Below are 15603 nucleotides of genomic sequence, written 5' to 3'. Positions count from 1 at the left end.
CACACCTCAGTCCACACCTCAGTCCACACCTCAGCCCACACCTCAGTCCACACCTGAGTGCACACCTCAGTCCACACCTGAGTCCACACCTCAGTCCACACCTCAGCCCACACCTGAGTCCACACCTCAGCTCACACCTCAGTCCACACCTCAGTCCACACCTCAGCCCACACCTCAGTCCACACCTCAGTCCACACCTCAGTCCACACCTCAGCCCACACCTCAGCCCACACCTCAGTCCACACCTCAGTCCACTCCTCAGTCCACTCCTCAGTCCACACCTCAGCCCACACCTCAGCCCACACCTGAGTCCACACCTCAGCTCACACCTCAGTCCACACCTCAGTCCACACCTCAGCCCACACCTGAGTCCACACCTGAGTCCACACCTGAGTCCACACCTCAGCCCACACCTCAGTCCACACCTCAGTCCACACCTCAGCCCACACCTCAGTCCACACCTGAGTGCACACCTCAGTCCACACCTCAGCTCACACCTCAGTCCACACCTCAGTCCACACCTGAGTCCACACCTGAGTCCACACCTCAGTCCACACCTCAGCCCACACCTCAGCCCACACCTGAGTGCACACCTCAGTCCACACCTCAGCCCACACCTGAGTCCACACCTCAGTCCACACCTCAGTCCACACCTCAGCCCACACCTGAGTCCACACCTGAGTCCACACCTGAGTCCACACCTCAGTCCACACCTGAGTCCACACCTCAGTCCACACCTGAGTCCACACCTCAGTCCACACCTCAGCCCACACCTGAGTCCACACCTCAGTCCACACCTCAGTCCACACCTCAGTCCACACCTCAGTCCACACCTCAGCCCACACCTGAGTCCACACCTGAGTCCACACCTCAGTCCACACCTCAGCCCACACCTCAGCCCACACCTCAGCCCACACCTGAGTCCACACCTCAGCCCACACCTCAGTCCACACCTCAGTCCACACCTCAGCCCACACCTGAGTCCACACCTCAGCCCACACCTCAGCCCACACCTGAGTCCACACCTCAGCCCACACCTGAGTGCACACCTGAGTCCACACCTCAGCCCACACCTCAGTCCACACCTCAGCCCACACCTCAGCCCACACCTGAGTCCACACCTCAGCCCACACCTGAGTCCACACCTCAGCCCACACCTCAGCCCACACCTGAGTGCACACCTGAGTCCACACCTCAGTCCACACCTCAGCCCACACCTCAGTCCACACCTCAGCCCACACCTGAGTCCACACCTGAGTGCACACCTGAGTCCACACCTCAGCCCACACCTCAGCCCACACCTGAGTCCACACCTGAGTCCACACCTCAGTCCACACCTCAGTCCACACCTGAGTCCACACCTCAGCCCACACCTCAGTCCACACCTCAGTCCACACCTCAGCCCACACCTGAGTCCACACCTGAGTCCACACCTCAGTCCACACCTCAGTCCACACCTGAGTCCACACCTCAGCCCACACCTCAGTCCACACCTCAGTCCACACCTCAGCCCACACCTGAGTCCACACCTGAGTGCACACCTCAGCCCACACCTGAGTCCACACCTCAGCCCACACCTCAGTCCACACCTCAGTCCACACCTCAGCCCACACCTGAGTCCACACCTGAGTCCACACCTCAGTCCACACCTCAGTCCACACCTCAGCCCACACCTCAGTCCACACCTCAGCCCACACCTCAGCCCACACCTGAGTCCACACCTCAGCCCACACCTGAGTCCACACCTGAGTCCACACCTCAGCCCACACCTCAGTCCACACCTCAGTCCACACCTCAGCCCACACCTCAGCCCACACCTGAGTGCACACCTGAGTCCACACCTCAGTCCACACCTCAGTCCACACCTCAGTCCACACCTGAGTCCACACCTGAGTCCACACCTCAGTCCACACCTCAGCCCACACCTGAGTCCACACCTCAGTCCACACCTCAGCCCACACCTCAGTCCACACCTCAGCCCACACCTGAGTCCACACCTCAGTCCACACCTCAGTCCACACCTCAGTCCACACCTCAGCCCACACCTGAGTCCACACCTGAGTCCACACCTGAGTCCACACCTGAGTCCACACCTCAGTCCACACCTCAGCCCACACCTGAGTCCACACCTCAGTCCACACCTCAGCCCACACCTCAGTCCACACCTCAGCCCACACCTGAGTCCACACCTCAGTCCACACCTCAGTCCACACCTCAGTCCACACCTCAGCCCACACCTCAGTCCACACCTCAGCCCACACCTGAGTCCACACCTCAGCCCACACCTGAGTCCACACCTCAGTCCACACCTGAGTGCACACCTCAGCCCACACCTGAGTCCACACCTCAGTCCACACCTGAGTCCACACCTCAGCCCACACCTGAGTCCACACCTCAGTCCACACCTCAGCCCACACCTGAGTCCACACCTCAGTCCACACCTGAGTGCACACCTCAGCCCACACCTCAGCCCACACCTGAGTCCACACCTCAGTCCACACCTGAGTCCACACCTCAGTCCACACCTGAGTGCACACCTCAGCCCACACCTCAGTCCACACCTCAGTCCACACCTCAGCCCACACCTCAGCCCACACCTCAGTCCACACCTCAGCCCACACCTGAGTCCACACCTCAGCCCACACCTCAGTCCACACCTCAGCCCACACCTCAGCCCACACCTGAGTCCACACCTCAGTCCACACCTGAGTGCACACCTCAGCCCACACCTCAGCCCACACCTCAGCCCACACCTCAGTCCACACCTCAGCCCACACCTGAGTCCACACCTCAGCCCACACCTCAGTCCACACCTCAGCCCACACCTCAGTCCACACCTGAGTCCACACCTGAGTCCACACCTCAGTCCACACCTCAGCCCACACCTCAGCCCACACCTGAGTGCACACCTCAGTCCACACCTCAGTCCACACCTCAGCCCACACCTCAGCCCACACCTCAGTCCACACCTCAGTCCACACCTCAGCCCACACCTCAGTCCACACCTGAGTCCACACCTCAGTCCACACCTCAGTCCACACCTCAGTCCACACCTCAGTCCACACCTCAGTCCACACCTGAGTGCACACCTCAGTCCACTCCTCAGTCCACACCTCAGTCCACACCTCAGTCCACACCTCAGTCCACACCTCAGTCCACACCTCAGTCCACACCTCAGTCCACACCTCAGTCCACACCTGAGTGCACACCTCAGTCCACACCTCAGCCCACACCTGAGTCCACACCTCAGTCCACACCTCAGCCCACACCTGAGTCCACACCTGAGTCCACACCTGAGTCCACACCTCAGTCCACACCTGAGTCCACACCTCAGTCCACACCTGAGTCCACACCTCAGTCCACACCTCAGCCCACACCTGAGTCCACACCTCAGCCCACACCTCAGTCCACACCTCAGTCCACACCTCAGTCCACACCTCAGCCCACACCTGAGTCCACACCTGAGTCCACACCTCAGTCCACACCTCAGCCCACACCTGAGTCCACACCTGAGTCCACACCTCAGTCCACACCTCAGTCCACACCTGAGTCCACACCTGAGTCCACACCTCAGTCCACACCTCAGCCCACACCTGAGTCCACACCTCAGTCCACACCTGAGTCCACACCTCAGTCCACACCTCAGTCCACACCTCAGTCCACACCTGAGTCCACACCTCAGTCCACACCTGAGTCCACACCTCAGTCCACACCTCAGCCCACACCTGAGTCCACACCTCAGCCCACACCTCAGCCCACACCTCAGTCCACACCTCAGTCCACACCTGAGTCCACACCTCAGTCCACACCTGAGTCCACACCTCAGTCCACACCTCAGTCCACACCTCAGCCCACACCTCAGTCCACACCTGAGTCCACACCTCAGTCCACACCTGAGTGCACACCTCAGCTCACACCTCAGTCCACACCTCAGCCCACACCTGAGTCCACACCTGAGTCCACACCTGAGTCCACACCTCAGTCCACACCTGAGTGCACACCTCAGTCCACACCTCAGTCCACACCTGAGTCCACACCTCAGTCCACACCTCAGCCCACACCTGAGTCCACACCTGAGTCCACACCTGAGTCCACACCTGAGTCCACACCTGAGTGCACACCTCAGTCCACACCTCAGTCCACACCTCAGCCCACACCTGAGTCCACACCTGAGTCCACACCTCAGTCCACACCTCAGTCCACACCTGAGTCCACACCTCAGTCCACACCTCAGCCCACACCTCAGCCCACACCTGAGTGCACACCTCAGTCCACACCTCAGTCCACACCTGAGTCCACACCTGAGTCCACACCTCAGTCCACACCTCAGCCCACACCTCAGCCCACACCTCAGCCCACACCTCAGCCCACACCTGAGTCCACACCTGAGTCCACACCTCAGCCCACACCTGAGTCCACACCTCAGTCCACACCTCAGCCCACACCTCAGCCCACACCTCAGCCCACACCTCAGCCCACACCTGAGTCCACACCTGAGTCCACACCTCAGTCCACACCTGAGTCCACACCTCAGTCCACACCTCAGCCCACACCTCAGCCCACACCTGAGTGCACACCTCAGTCCACACCTCAGTCCACACCTGAGTCCACACCTGAGTCCACACCTCAGTCCACACCTCAGTCCACACCTGAGTCCACACCTCAGTCCACACCTCAGCCCACACCTCAGTCCACACCTGAGTCCACACCTCAGCCCACACCTCAGCCCACACCTGAGTACACACCTCAGCCCACACCTCAGTCCACACCTCAGCCCACACCTGAGTCCACACCTCAGTCCACACCTCAGTCCACACCTCAGCCCACACCTGAGTCCACACCTCAGCCCACACCTGAGTCCACACCTCAGTCCACACCTCAGCCCACACCTGAGTCCACACCTGAGTCCACACCTGAGTCCACACCTGAGTCCACACCTGAGTCCACACCTCAGTCCACACCTCAGTCCACACCTCAGTCCACACCTCAGTCCACACCTCAGCCCACACCTCAGCCCACACCTCAGTCCACACCTCAGTCCACACCTGAGTCCACACCTCAGTCCACACCTGAGTGCACACCTCAGTCCACACCTCAGCCCACACCTGAGTCCACACCTGAGTCCACACCTCAGTCCACACCTCAGTCCACACCTCAGCCCACACCTGAGTCCACACCTGAGTCCACACCTGAGTCCACACCTCAGTCCACACCTGAGTCCACACCTCAGTCCACACCTGAGTCCACACCTCAGTCCACACCTCAGTCCACACCTGAGTCCACACCTCAGTCCACACCTCAGTCCACACCTCAGCCCACACCTGAGTCCACACCTCAGCCCACACCTGAGTCCACACCTCAGTCCACACCTCAGTCCACACCTCAGCCCACACCTCAGCCCACACCTGAGTCCACACCTGAGTCCACACCTGAGTCCACACCTCAGCCCACACCTGAGTCCACACCTGAGTCCACACCTCAGCCCACACCTCAGCCCACACCTGAGTCCACACCTGAGTCCACTCCTCAGTCCACTCCTCAGTCCACACCTCAGTCCACACCTGAGTCCACACCTGAGTGCACACCTCAGCCCACACCTCAGTCCACACCTCAGTCCACACCTCAGCCCACACCTCAGCCCACACCTGAGTCCACACCTCAGTCCACACCTCAGCCCACACCTCAGCCCACACCTGAGTGCACACCTCAGTCCACACCTCAGTCCACACCTCAGTCCACACCTCAGCCCACACCTGAGTCCACACCTCAGCCCACACCTGAGTCCACACCTCAGTCCACACCTCAGTCCACACCTCAGTCCACACCTCAGCCCACACCTGAGTCCACACCTCAGCCCACACCTGAGTCCACACCTCAGTCCACACCTGAGTCCACACCTCAGCCCACACCTGAGTCCACACCTCAGTCCACACCTCAGTCCACACCTCAGCCCACACCTGAGTCCACACCTCAGCCCACACCTCAGCCCACACCTCAGTCCACACCTCAGTCCACACCTGAGTCCACACCTCAGTCCACACCTGAGTCCACACCTCAGTCCACACCTCAGTCCACACCTCAGTCCACACCTCAGTCCACACCTCAGCCCACACCTGAGTCCACACCTGAGTCCACACCTCAGCTCACACCTCAGTCCACACCTCAGTCCACACCTGAGTCCACACCTCAGTCCACACCTGAGTGCACACCTCAGTCCACACCTGAGTCCACACCTCAGTCCACACCTCAGCCCACACCTGAGTCCACACCTCAGCTCACACCTCAGTCCACACCTCAGTCCACACCTCAGCCCACACCTCAGTCCACACCTCAGCCCACACCTGAGTCCACACCTCAGTCCACACCTCAGTCCACACCTCAGTCCACACCTGAGTCCACACCTGAGTCCACACCTCAGTCCACACCTCAGTCCACACCTGAGTCCACACCTCAGCCCACACCTCAGCCCACACCTCAGTCCACACCTGAGTCCACACCTGAGTCCACACCTCAGCCCACACCTCAGTCCACACCTCAGCCCACACCTCAGCCCACACCTGAGTGCACACCTCAGTCCACACCTCAGTCCACACCTCAGTCCACACCTCAGTCCACACCTCAGTCCACACCTCAGCCCACACCTGAGTCCACACCTGAGTCCACACCTCAGTCCACACCTCAGTCCACACCTCAGCCCACACCTGAGTCCACACCTGAGTCCACACCTCAGTCCACACCTCAGTCCACACCTCAGCCCACACCTGAGTCCACACCTGAGTCCACACCTGAGTCCACACCTCAGTCCACACCTCAGTCCACACCTCAGCCCACACCTGAGTCCACACCTGAGTCCACACCTCAGTCCACACCTCAGTCCACACCTCAGCCCACACCTGAGTCCACACCTGAGTCCACACCTCAGTCCACACCTCAGCCCACACCTGAGTACACACCTGAGTCCACACCTCAGTCCACACCTCAGCCCACACCTCAGTCCACACCTCAGCCCACACCTCAGTCCACACCTCAGCCCACACCTCAGCCCACACCTCAGCCCACACCTCAGTCCACACCTCAGCCCACACCTGAGTCCACACCTCAGCCCACACCTCAGTCCACACCTCAGTCCACACCTGAGTCCACACCTCAGTCCACACCTGAGTCCACACCTCAGTCCACACCTGAGTCCACACCTCAGTCCACACCTCAGTCCACACCTCAGCCCACACCTCAGCCCACACCTCAGCCCACACCTGAGTCCACACCTCAGTCCACACCTCAGCCCACACCTCAGCCCACACCTCAGCCCACACCTCAGTCCACACCTCAGTCCACACCTGAGTCCACACCTCAGTCCACACCTCAGCCCACACCTCAGCCCACACCTGAGTACACACCTCAGTCCACACCTGAGTCCACACCTCAGTCCACACCTGAGTCCACACCTCAGTCCACACCTCAGTCCACACCTCAGTCCACACCTCAGTCCACACCTCAGCCCACACCTGAGTCCACACCTCAGCCCACACCTCAGCCCACACCTGAGTCCACACCTGAGTCCACACCTCAGTCCACACCTCAGCCCACACCTCAGCCCACACCTGAGTCCACACCTGAGTCCACACCTGAGTCCACACCTCAGTCCACACCTGAGTCCACACCTCAGTCCACACCTCAGCCCACACCTCAGTCCACACCTCAGTCCACACCTGAGTCCACACCTCAGCCCACACCTGAGTCCACACCTCAGTCCACACCTCAGCCCACACCTCAGCTCACACCTCAGTCCACACCTCAGCCCACACCTGAGTCCACACCTGAGTCCACACCTCAGCTCACACCTCAGTCCACACCTCAGCCCACACCTCAGCCCACACCTGAGTGCACACCTCAGTCCACACCTGAGTCCACACCTCAGCCCACACCTGAGTCCACACCTCAGTCCACACCTCAGCCCACACCTCAGTCCACACCTCAGTCCACACCTCAGCCCACACCTGAGTACACACCTCAGTCCACACCTCAGCCCACACCTGAGTGCACACCTCAGTCCACACCTCAGTCCACACCTCAGCCCACACCTGAGTCCACACCTCAGTCCACACCTGAGTGCACACCTGAGTCCACACCTCAGCCCACAACCACAACAAGAAATGACGGAAAGTCAGGAATCACTTTGTTACTGACATCTTCATGAGCACAAGAGACTGCTTTTGTGAACATGGTGAATGACATGTAAGCTTGAATACAATACCCTGCCCTGTCTCAGACTGCACCCCTCCTCTCACTGAGCCCTGTACCCCAGCTCTACTGGACTACCCACTGTCTCACACTGCGCTGTGTCTCACACTGCACCCCTCTCACTGAGCGCTGTACCCCAGCTCTACTGGACTACCCACTGTCTCACACTGCGCTGTGTCTCACACTGCACCCCTCTCACTGAGTCCTGTACCCCAGCTCTACTGGACTACCCACTGTCTCACACTGCGCTGTGTCTCACACTGCACCCCTCTCACTGAGCCCTGTACCCCAGCTCTACTGGACTAACCACTGTCTCACACTGCGCTGTGTCTCACACTGCACCCCTCTCACTGAGCCCTGTACCCCAGCTCTACTGGACTACCCACTGTCTCACACTGCGCTGTGTCTCACACTGCACCCCTCTCACTGAGCCCTGTACCCCAGCTCTACTGGACTACCCACTGTCTCACACTGCGCTGTGTCTCACACTGCACCCCTCTCACTGAGCGCTGTACCCCAGCTCTACTGGACTACCCACTGTCTCACACTGCGCTGTGTCTCACACTGCACCCCTCTCACTGAGTCCTGTACCCCAGTTCTACTGGACTACCCACTGTCTCACACTGCGCTGTGTCTCACACTGCACCCCTCTCACTGAGCCCTGTACCCCAGCTCTACTGGACTAACCACTGTCTCACACTGCGCTGTGTCTCACACTGCACCCCTCTCACTGAGCCCTGTACCCCAGCTCTACTGGACTACCCACTGTCTCACACTGCGCTGTGTCTCACACTGCACCCCTCTCACTGAGCCCTGTACCCCAGCTCTACTGGACTAACCACTGTCTCACACTGCACTGTGTCTCACACTGCACCCCTCCTCTCACTGAGCCCTGTACCCCAGCTCTACTGGACTACCCACTGTCTCACACTGCGCTGTGTCTCACACTGCACCCCTCTCACTGAGCCCTGTACCCCAGTTCTACTGGACTACCCACTGTCTCACACTGCGCTGTGTCTCACACTGCACCCCTCTCACTGAGCCCTGTACCCCAGCTCTACTGGACTAACCACTGTCTCACACTGCGCTGTGTCTCACACTGCACCCCTCTCACTGAGCCCTGTACCCCAGCTCTACTGGACTACCCACTGTCTCACACTGCGCTGTGTCTCACACTGCACCCCTCTCACTGAGCCCTGTACCCCAGCTCTACTGGACTACCCACTGTCTCACACTGCGCTGTGTCTCACACTGCACCCCTCTCACTGAGCGCTGTACCCCAGCTCTACTGGACTACCCACTGTCTCACACTGCGCTGTGTCTCACACTGCACCCCTCTCACTGAGTCCTGTACCCCAGCTCTACTGGACTACCCACTGTCTCACACTGCGCTGTGTCTCACACTGCACCCCTCTCACTGAGCCCTGTACCCCAGCTCTACTGGACTAACCACTGTCTCACACTGCGCTGTGTCTCACACTGCACCCCTCTCACTGAGCCCTGTACCCCAGCTCTACTGGACTACCCACTGTCTCACACTGCGCTGTGTCTCACACTGCACCCCTCTCACTGAGCCCTATACCCCAGCTCTACTGGACTAACCACTGTCTCACACTGCACTGTGTCTCACACTGCACCCCTCCTCTCACTGAGCCCTGTACCCCAGCTCTACTGGACTACCCACTGTCTCACACTGCGCTGTGTCTCACACTGCACCCCTCTCACTGAGCCCTGTACCCCAGTTCTACTGGACTACCCACTGTCTCACACTGCGCTGTGTCTCACACTGCACCCCTCTCACTGAGCCCTGTACCCCAGCTCTACTGGACTAACCACTGTCTCACACTGCGCTGTGTCTCACACTGCACCCCTCTCACTGAGCCCTGTACCCCAGCTCTACTGGACTAACCACTGTCTCACACTGCGCTGTGTCTCACACTGCACCCCTCCTCTCACTGAGCCCTGTACCCCAGCTCTACTGGACTAACCACTGTCTCACACTGCGCTGTGTCTCACACTGCACCCCTCTCACTGAGCCCTGTACCCCAGCTCTACTGGACTACCCACTGTCTCACACTGCGCTGTGTCTCACACTGCACCCCTCTCACTGAGCGCTGTACCCCAGCTCTACTGGACTACCCACTGTCTCACACTGCGCTGTGTCTCACACTGCACCCCTCTCACTGAGCCCTGTACCCCAGCTCTACTGGACTAACCACTGTCTCACACTGCACTGTGTCTCACACTGCACCCCTCCTCTCACTGAGCCCTGTACCCCAGCTCTACTGGACTACCCACTGTCTCACACTGCGCTGTGTCTCACACTGCACCCCTCTCACTGAGCCCTGTACCCCAGCTCTACTGGACTACCCACTGTCTCACACTGCACTGTGTCTCACACTGCACCCCTCTCACTGAGCCCTGTACCCCAGCTCTACTGGACTACCCACTGTCTCACACTGCGCTGTGTCTCACACTGCACCCCTCTCACTGAGCCCTGTACCCCAGTTCTACTGGACTACCCACTGTCTCAGACTGCACTGTGTCTCACACTGCACCCCTCTCACTGAGCCCTGTACCCCAGCTCTACTGGACTACCCACTGTCTCACACTGCGCTGTGTCTCAGACTGCACCCCTCTCACTGAGCCCTGTACCCCAGCTCTACTGGACTACCCACTGTCTCACACTGCACTGTGTCTCACACTGCACCCCTCTCACTGAGCCCTGTACCCCAGCTCTACTGGACTACCCACTGTCTCACACTGCGCTGTGTCTCACACTGCACCCCTCTCACTGAGTCCTGTACCCCAGCTCTACTGGACTACCCACTGTCTCACACTGCACTGTGTCTCACACTGCACCCCTCTCACTGAGCCCTGTACCCCAGCTCTACTGGACTACCCACTGTCTCACACTGCGCTGTGTCTCACACTGCACCCCTCTCACTGAGCCCTGTACCCCAGCTCTACTGGACTAACCACTGTCTCACACTGCGCTGTGTCTCACACTGCACCCCTCTCACTGAGCCCTGTACCCCAGCTCTACTGGACTACCCACTGTCTCACACTGCGCTGTGTCTCACACTGCACCCCTCTCACTGAGCCCTGTACCCCAGCTCTACTGGACTAACCACTGTCTCACACTGCGCTGTGTCTCACACTGCACCCCTCTCACTGAGCCCTGTACCCCAGCTCTACTGGACTACCCACTGTCTCACACTGCGCTGTGTCTCACACTGCACCCCTCCTCTCACTGAGCCCTGTACCCCAGCTCTACTGGACCAACCACTGTCTCACACTGCGCTGTGTCTCACACTGCACCCCTCTCACTGAGCCCTGTACCCCAGCTCTACTGGACTACCCACTGTCTCACACTGCACTGTGTCTCACACTGCACCCCTCTCACTGAGCCCTGTACCCCAGCTCTACTGGACTACCCACTGTCTCACACTGCGCTGTGTCTCACACTGCACCCCTCTCACTGAGCCCTGTACCCCAGCTCTACTGGACTACCCACTGTCTCACACTGCGCTGTGTCTCACACTGCACCCCTCTCACTGAGCCCTGTACCCCAGCTCTACTGGACTAACCACTGTCTCACACTGCGCTGTGTCTCACACTGCACCCCTCTCACTGAGCCCTGTACCCCAGCTCTACTGGACTACCCACTGTCTCACACTGCACTGTGTCTCACACTGCACCCCTCTCACTGAGCCCTGTACCCCAGCTCTACTGGACTAACTACTGTCTCACACTGCGCTGTGTCTCACACTGCACCCCTCTCACTGAGCGCTGTACCCCAGCTCTACTGGACTACCCACTGTCTCACACTGCACTGTGTCTCACACTGCACCCCTCTCACTGAGCCCTGTACCCCAGCTCTACTGGACTACCCACTGTCTCACACTGGGCTGTGTCTCACACTGCACCCTCCTCTCACTGCCTGCCCTGATGCCCCTGGTCTCTGTCAGTACCTGAAACGGGCCGCTGGGGCTGACAGTGACATTGGCCTGCTTCCAGGAGTTTCCCTGGCTTCCAGAGAGGCTCCAGACCGGAGGGCCTGTTCCGCCAAAGCTCCTGCCTCGCAGCATAACATTCAGGGAACCTGAAACACACACACATACATACAGAGAGTATTACTGTAGTGAGTAGTGCAACACAGGGAGTATTACTGTACTGAGTAGTGCAACACAGAGAGCATTACTATACTGAGAACTGCAAACTCAGAGTATTACTTTACCGAGTAGTGCACACGCAGAGTGTTACTGTACTGAGTAGTGCACATACAGTGTATTACTGTACTGAGTAGTGCAACACAAAGAGTATTACAGTACTGAGTAGTGCACACACAGTGTATTACTGTACTGAGTAGTGCAACATACAGAGTAACACTGTACTGAATACTGCACGTAGACCATTTAACTGTACTGAATAGTGCAACACAGAGAGTATTACTGTACTGAATACTCCACATAGAGAATATTACTATATTGAGTAGTGCACACCCAGAGTATTACTGTACTGAATATTGCACATAGAGAGTATTACTGTACTGAGTAGTGCACACCCAGAGTATTACTGTACTGAATACTGCACATAGAGAACATTACTGTACTGAATACAGCAGATACTGTAGAGATGATTACTGTACTGAGTAGTGCACACACAGAGTATTATAATTACAGCTCTGAGTCTCCTCATAAAGAATTACTGCTCTGAGTCCCCTCACACACAGAAAGAGATGTCCCTCAGCTCTCACCACTAGCCCACACTGCCTCCCTCTCTTTCCTAGTCCTTCTTTCCCAGCCTATAGAGACTCTTGTTCCCAAAACACTGATTAATATGGAAATCATTTATACCTAATATTGACAGAGGAGGAATTTACTTGTTACTAATAATAGCAGGGAACAAATCTTGTGTTTATTAAGTTATTAATGGGCACATTATCATCTTGCAGAGTAAAGCTCACTCACCACACTACTTATACTAATTTATGGAAATGATCTCTGGTGCTCACAGTTAAAAAAAGCAGCACTTGCTCATTTTATTTAATTACCACACATTGTTTATTCAAGCTGTTATTTGGCAGGGTCTTGTGTTTCAACAGCATCCTTATGATTGTGCTTCAGAGCCTCTTTTCTGACGGCCATCTGATATACTTAGATACTCCTTCATAGTGTCTAATCTAGCTTCCTGCTCCGTCTACAGATATCTCTACAGTGTGCCAGGTGTGTCAAAGGCATCTGGAATCCGTCCAGACAAAGCAACCATTCTGTGGATTAATGAACTGATATTGACAGGCTGGAGGAACTGAGTCTCTTTAGTCTTGAACAGAGAAGACTGTGAGGAGACCTGATACAAGTATTAAGGGACTGTCCTACACTGACAGGCTGAAGGAACTGAGTCTCTTTAGTCTTGAACAGAGAAGACTGCGAGGAGACCTGATACAAGTATTAAAAATCCTCAAAGACACTGACAAAATCAACCCAGAGGACTTCTTCAGAACAAACAGTGAAACCTGAAACCGATGACACAAGTAGAAAATGTGTGGAAGTACATTTAAAACTGAGAACAGGAGGCACTTCGCTTTAATGTCATGGCAACCATTGGAGAATGGTTAATTAGGCAAATTAGAACCCTCCGAGCCCAGGACTATCCCTCTTCAAACAGGCCCAATGATTGCAATTTCACTTGACATTCAGAGAAAAGTCAACCGTTTCCTGTGCAGTTCTCACGGATGGGGAATAATGTTCTCAGCTCATTACCTGTCCACCTGGTCTACTGGACATGTTCATGCTGAAAACATCCTGTGCAATGTGACTGACACCTGCACTGGGATACCCCGAGACTAACCTCATCATTGATGAGGTTAGTCATCAATGGTGACATAACCATTATGGTGACATAACCACCACATTGGTGGTGGCCAATGTGGTGAAGGGGAGTCCCCATTACCTGTAAAGCGCTTTGAGTGGAGTGTCCAGAAAAAGCGCTATATAAGTGTAAGCAATTATTATTATTATTATTATTATTATTATTATTATCATCACCACAAGTGATTTAGCTCTTTCTCCTGTCTAAAACCTATCCCCTCCATGGTTCTCCTAACTGTCTCAGGTGTGCTCAGACTCCTAAATGTCTCAGGTGTGCTCAGACTCCTAAATGTCTCAGGTGTGCTCAGACTCCTAACTGTACCAGGTGTGCCCAGACTCCTAACTGTCTCAGGTGTGCCCAGACTCCTAACTGTCTCAGGTGTGCTCAGACTCCTAACTGTCTCAGGTGTGCCCAGACTCCTAACTGTCTCAGGTGTGCCCAGACTCCTGTCTCAGTTGTGCTCAGACTCCTAACCGTCTCAGGTGTGCTCAGACCCCTATATGTCTCAGGTGTGCTCAGACCCCTGTCTGTCTCAGGTGTGCTCAGACCCCTGTCTCAGGTGTGCTCAGTGCACCTGGTAACTGGTGAGAGAGGACAGTCCCCTGACTGATTGGAGGGGGACGGTTCACTGAGTGGTGATGTAATTCAACATGTCTTGTCGGGAGAGCCCAGCTGAGTGACCAGTGTGCCCACATGTTTCACAAGTGCCTACTGAGTGAGTCTGACATCAGACTGCTCCTGCCTGTCCACAACACCCACTGTGGCCCATACAGGCCTCCCTGCGCCCACAGCCTGTTTTCTGATTAGGGGAGATTCTGAGATACCCTGAAACGCCACAGGTAGCTTTTGAACAGAAGGGAGTTGACTTTTCTCTGCTCCCTGTCCCTCTCCTGGTTCCCGTTTCTTGCGTTTCATGCATCGGCGGACTGCCACTCTTTGTCTCCTCTGGCTTTAGAAACACGAGAAAGAAATTATTTTAAAAAAGAAAGCTGAAGAGGGAGAATCTGAGGAGCAGAGATATCGGGCCAATTTAAAACGCAATTCTCTTTGGAGCTGAAGTGTGGAAAATACTGCCGCTAATGAGGCAAATGGAGGAGAAGTGAATTTCGCCTCCTGCTTGAAGAGTGCTGGAGAGAGGCAGGGAGCGAGGATGGCATTGTGTCCCACACAATGTGACAGCGCTGCAGGACAATGCACTCCGGAGCTCTCCACCGCACAGTGAGCACAGCCACAGCCAGGGACTGAAGCACCTTCCTGACTGAAGCACACTCAGGCACGGCTGGGAGAGCCTCCTCTCCTGCCACTGACAGCGCAGAGGCCCAGGGGTGCACAGCCTGCAGACACATGCTGCTTACATGAGCAGTGGGCAGGCGAACTGTCTGAGAGACCAGAGCTCACTGAGTGTGCACCAGGCAGTGATGGGAGCGGTGAGAGGAGCGGGATGAGGGAGGGAGAGAGAGGAGCAGGGTGAGGGAGGGAGAGAGAGGA

The 15603-nt window shown here is 56.8% G+C and overlaps 1 protein-coding gene across 2 annotated transcripts in view; it reads right to left on the bottom strand.

Moving 5' to 3' along the window:
• LOC107078410 (MAM domain-containing glycosylphosphatidylinositol anchor protein 1) overlaps window positions 1-15603 on the bottom strand; it is a 177332-nt gene that overhangs the window by 20583 nt on the left and 141146 nt on the right. For both annotated transcript variants that reach the window (XM_069178576.1, XM_069178577.1), the window contains exon 16: window positions 12216-12346. In XM_069178576.1, the coding sequence (XP_069034677.1) occupies window positions 12216-12346 (131 nt within the window). The remainder of the gene's footprint in view (window positions 1-12215; window positions 12347-15603) is intronic.

Source organism: Lepisosteus oculatus, chromosome 2 (genome assembly GCF_040954835.1).
Source record: "Lepisosteus oculatus isolate fLepOcu1 chromosome 2, fLepOcu1.hap2, whole genome shotgun sequence".
Classification (NCBI taxonomy): Eukaryota; Metazoa; Chordata; class Actinopteri; order Semionotiformes; family Lepisosteidae; genus Lepisosteus; species Lepisosteus oculatus.
Note: the sequence above shows the minus strand (reverse complement) of the source record. Positions and strands in the feature narration are given on the sequence as shown.